This window comes from Morone saxatilis, unplaced genomic scaffold (genome assembly GCF_004916995.1).
Source record: "Morone saxatilis isolate NCDOM2014 unplaced genomic scaffold, NCSU_SB_2.0 Contig5, whole genome shotgun sequence".
Classification (NCBI taxonomy): domain Eukaryota; kingdom Metazoa; phylum Chordata; class Actinopteri; family Moronidae; genus Morone; species Morone saxatilis.
The window spans coordinates 24,638,901-24,644,047 of record NW_023340095.1 but is presented as its reverse complement, the minus strand read 5'-3'; the positions used below and the strand labels follow the sequence as shown (position 1 = coordinate 24,644,047).

At 43.7% G+C, this 5,147-nt stretch overlaps 1 protein-coding gene across 1 annotated transcript in view; it reads right to left on the bottom strand.

Moving 5' to 3' along the window:
- The window catches only part of epsti1 (epithelial stromal interaction 1), a 13,306-nt gene that overhangs the window by 4,200 nt on the left and 3,959 nt on the right, over nt 1-5,147 (bottom strand). Inside the window, exons 6-7 of the mRNA XM_035676437.1 lie at nt 2,868-2,941; nt 1,696-1,780 (exon numbers count right to left, since the gene is read on the bottom strand). Of these exons, the coding sequence (XP_035532330.1) occupies nt 1,696-1,780; nt 2,868-2,941 (159 nt within the window). The remainder of the gene's footprint in view (nt 1-1,695; nt 1,781-2,867; nt 2,942-5,147) is intronic.

Below are 5,147 nucleotides of genomic sequence, written 5' to 3'. Positions count from 1 at the left end.
CACACACACACACACAAAATGGATATGAAGGAGAGATCAATCTGTCTTGTGGAGCCATTGCTGAAAGAACAACAGATCTCAGGGTCCTGCTCAAAACCACATCAAGAAGTTTGACTTTTGCTGCTCCATAGCCGCAAGCTTTCATCTCCTAATCTGTGACGTCTATCTGAGAGAGCTTCAGCCTCAGAGAGTCTGGAGAGAGAGGAGGGGAAGGGAAAGGGAAAGGGAAAGGGAAAGGAAAGGAAAGGACAAGATGGATGAGAGGAAAAGACAGAAGATGAGATAAGAGAAAACAAGGACAGATGAGAAGACAAGAAAGGAGAGAAAAAGTTGAGGAGCTGAGATGAAAGGTGACAAAGTGAGTCGAGGTGTAGTGAGATGAGAAGGCAGGGAGAGGTGAGTCTTTGTTGCTGTCTGTAACCCTGGTATCATCCGGTGAAGAACTGCATCATCCATTTAGCCTGTCCCACCATAACAGAGACTTCTTTATTACTGTAACAGACTCCTTTCTGTTTTTCTCTACACCATAGTTTGACCTCTCTCTCTCTCTCTCACCACTGACTTGCCTGGTGAAAGATTTGCATCAGGTCCGTGTGAGAAAAAGAGAGCGAAAGAGAGAGAAGAGAAATGCACAACAATGAGAAAAGCCCCGAAAGAAAACATTTCCTCGGTCCACCGAGGGAGCTGCGTGTGCAGTTTTAACAGTGTTGTCAGTCACCACATAATACTCTCGCAGCAGAATACAGCGTGTCCTCGGGCCGTTTCCTGCACACACTCTGGTATCACTGACACACACTGGGCTGGGCGGAGGAGCACAGACACTATTAGCACTGTGTCTGACTCTCTGACAGAAGCTGTCAACACTCTCCAATAAATGTATGTTTTCTGAGCTAAGAATAACGGTGACCTCTTCACATTTAATTTACAGCAGCAATTAGCCAAAAAAGGTTGTTGATTAAGACAAAAGTTATTTACAGTGAGGGCAATTAGCTGCCCCCCTTTGGCTGACGGGGCATGCGATTGGGTGGTGAAGAGCTTGGGTTCCCTCCAGGTATTTTACTAGCGCAGGTTATTCCACTCCATTCTGACTATTGCAGACTCCTCACGGTCATGTCATGTTGTGTCTCTGTCTCTACTAAGCGTGAACTCTGGGAAGTCCCTTGAACTCCATGAAAGCCTTTCACTCATTCCCTCACAGGAAAACCAACAGGCCGAGAGGAAGAGAAAAGGAAGCAGGGAGAAAAAAGGGAGGAGCAGACAGACAGACAGCATTAAGAGGCAGAAAGAGAGATGAGAGGCAGCGGCCCTATTCCTGTATTTACACTTCCATTTACTCAACTGTGAGCTTGCTGTACTGCTGTGTGCCCCGGCTCTGACCAGGGGGATCTGGCTCCGCACCCCACCCGGCCTATCGGGGATAGCGCTTAATACCCACGCTGCCCTGGATGATGAGTATTTACTCAGAAAACAGATTACAAAGGCAGATCTATTGGTGTGACTCACCACAGAGCTTCAGTCTCCGACCCCACAGCCACAGATATGAGACTCTGAACCCTGAGACCCATAGAGCAAGAGTGTGTGTCTGCATACCGCGTCTACATGCACACACACTGATGCACAGAGCCGTGTATACAAACAAAGCATGTGAAAGCACATATAAGAGCACACACGCACACTATGTGGTTGCTGGCTTACCCTAGATGACGTGTGTGTGGCACTGCCGGATGCTGGCGGACCCGGGGCTCTCCTCTCAACCCTCTGCAGGAAAGTCTCAGTTGTCCTGCAATAAATATACACATTACATCCTTGCAGATACACATGTCAAAAAGACAAACACACACAAATAATAAGGAGTATTTGTTTACTCCGCAGACACTCCACAGGCCTGGGATGCCGACAGTACTGGAGTCCCACAAAGTTGACCAAGTTTGTTTGTCCCTCTCTGACACTGCCCTCCCCGCTCACAAGCATCTGATCCGCTCTGCTGTCTCACTCCATCTCCTTAGCCCCGTTTCTAAATCTCTTCATTGTTTCTTTAGGTTCACACTTTGGTCTGCTGTCTCCTCTTTTTGTTTCTCTTGTCAGGGAGCCAGAGATGCTACTTGACAAGCAATTTTCCTCAGAGCCGACCATGTATAATATTCCAATAACATCTTGGGGTAATTGATTTAAAGTGGTCTGAGAATATGGCATGGAAACTGTGTGTAGACAGTAGACACTCTGCATCATTATATATATACATATATATAAGACAAGGGGTGTGGAGTATGGAGACATAGGCATTTATCAGGTGCTAAAAGTCAGTCACTCTACTAACTTTGACGGTTCCCTGACTGAGCAAGCTCAGCATGGACGGCTTTGGCCCTTTGCTTCTTGGCAGTCCTGACTCCACTGTTGAGTGAAATGTTTCAAATTATTGGAATGAAATTTGGGCGTAAAACTACACGAGCCTCAGCTTTACTCAGCAAATGTGAGCATGCTATCATTCTAAACTATCCTTTTTTACAATAGCAGAAAACCAGCATTACCACTGCTAACAAGTTTGAATAAGTAAGAGAGGGCAATCAGAGGTGAACCTTGTGTCGCCTGTCTTCATGCCTCGCCTGACATTTACAACTGATACGCCCTGTTTTCCCTTTTTCTGCCAACCGAAAGTGCATCTTACTAAAACTCCACTGATAATTATAGGTCAGCAGAGGATCAGACATTGGGCGCTTCCTTTGTAAAGGGCTGGAGATTGTGTCATTTGATGCATCTATGACTAAGATCCATTGCAGAGCAAGAAAGAACACAACACAGCACAGCAAACAACACAATACCGCATGGTGACAGTGATGAGACCCAAGTGAACCTGATCCAGGGCTGACCTGAGGTGATCCTGCTTGTGCTGCTCCCTCCTCCTCTGCTCCTCCTGTCGCTTCCTCTCCTCCTGGCGCTCAGCCTGCAATGCATCACAGTCAACAGTCAACCGACAGCACACAACCGGATGCATGGCATGCGGCCACCATCCAAGTCAATACTACATGAGTGATATGTATCTCAATCTTCTTTGATAGACTTAAGTTACCAGTTACACATTCAACATTCTAGGTATGTCCCCATCTGATCTCAAAGATCGGTATCGGGTCTTATCAAGGCATTTTTTAGCTGATTGTTATTGACTATGTCAGCACAAACCTAAACCAGATCATTTGTTTTATTAAGTACAAAAGGTTTTGGAATTGGTTCAGTAGACCACCTCAGCCGACAGCCGTGAAACGGGCTGCTATGGCTGCAATGTAACCCTTGGCAGCGAATGCGCCGATCAAACTCTGTCCACAAAAAGTTGTTTTTGACAGGTTCAGATTGTTATCATCAAGTGTGTGACAACATTACGGAAATCCCTACAGACGGGGGACCTTTCTGCTAAAGGATCCTTTTTGTTTTACTACAGCTGCACTAAGTGGAACTGTGGAGAGCCATATTTGTTTTAGGTGCACTAGGTAACTTTTTGTAATATTTGCTGACTGTCACTATATCCTATATCTCCTCCTGTTGTACCACGACACAGATAATCTGTGGGGAAAAAAATCCTCATTCCCGGGTTGTCAGTATTTGACTCAACAATCAACTTTCTTATATCTGATTGGTTGTTTTCATTCAGACACAATGGATTTTTGCAAATGCCATTAGGAGCCAGAGTAAGCTGTTTTTGTGTCCCTTAGTTACATTTTCATTTTGAGATTTTATTCTGGCACCAGTGATGTGTGCATCCTGACCACGTGGGTTGTTACAGTGTGTATTTACTGTAAAACAGGATATTTCTACACAGATCAAGAAGTTGGCTGAGTCCAGGAGCAGGGATGAGCTGTAGTATACTCAGTTTTATGGTCTGTATGGATGTACTCATGATCCAGAGGCATGTCTTTGCCAGCCTCTTGTTAGATCACGTCTATAGACTAAGAAGAGGCTCTTTTGCATGCATCTGTTTGTGAGCTGGATTACCAGTACATTCCTATGGTTTGATAGAGGCCATGGCGCAACAGGGAAAGGTCTGTGGAATACCGCTTTGGTCTTCAGCATTATCCACATAACTGTAACAGTCCATTAACCACTATTAGACCAAAAGCTGGGGTGGAGTAGAACATGTCTGAGAACAGTGAGGAGCCATCTTTGGTGGATGAAAACACGTGACCATTTATCAGGTTGTTCTCATGGCTTTAATGCAGGGTGTGTGAGGGAGGACTGCTCTGAGACACATGGACCTGCCACAACTCACATGGTTGCTTGACTCTACTGACATCTAGAGGTGAAAAATATTGTTCCTCCCTGAGGGAAGACAAACAAGTCACCAAAATCACCTAAATCTATCTACCCAGTCATATATCCATACCTATAGCATTTTATCTGTTGATCGATTAGTGGTTTGGACCATAAAATGTCAGAAAACGGTAAAAAATGTTCCCAGTGTTTCCCAAAGCCCAACCTGACGTCCTCAAATGTCTAATTTAGTCCACAACCCAAAGATATTCAGTTTACTGTCATATAGGACAAAAGAAACCAGAAAATATTCACATTTGAGAAGCTGGAATTAGAATTTAACCTTTTAACCAATTAATTGATTATCAAAATAATTGCCTTCTTATCTTTGGCTCACACAAAAGTGCAACAACATCAACTGGTTGAAACTAACTGCTAAACAGAAACTGAAAGATCAGTTCATGCAAAGTGATCCCAGAAACATGACGTCATGTGATATTTATGCAGAACTTAAACAAGAGCTTAAATTGGAAAGGTGTTTGTTGTACAAAAAACAAAAGTACCAATTTTAGAGTAAACAACACCAGAATTCCTAAAGTCACTGGGAGACGGGCTGGATAGAACCCATAGGGTCTGCAACCTTTGTAATCACAAACATATTTTGTTTGAATGTGAGAATATAATTATAATGAATTATAGAGAAAGATATTTGCTAAAGTATTATTTAAACCATCCATGTTTACAAAAATGTAGCTACAATCAGATGAGCCTAAAGTTATTTGTAAAACTAGGAGCCTTTCTGATGAAGGTCCTTCTTTTGTTTAAGTAACATTTGTTGTACTTTAGCCACGCACTTGTTAAATGGTAAATGGACCTGTACTTGTACAGCACCTTTCTAGTCTTCCGAC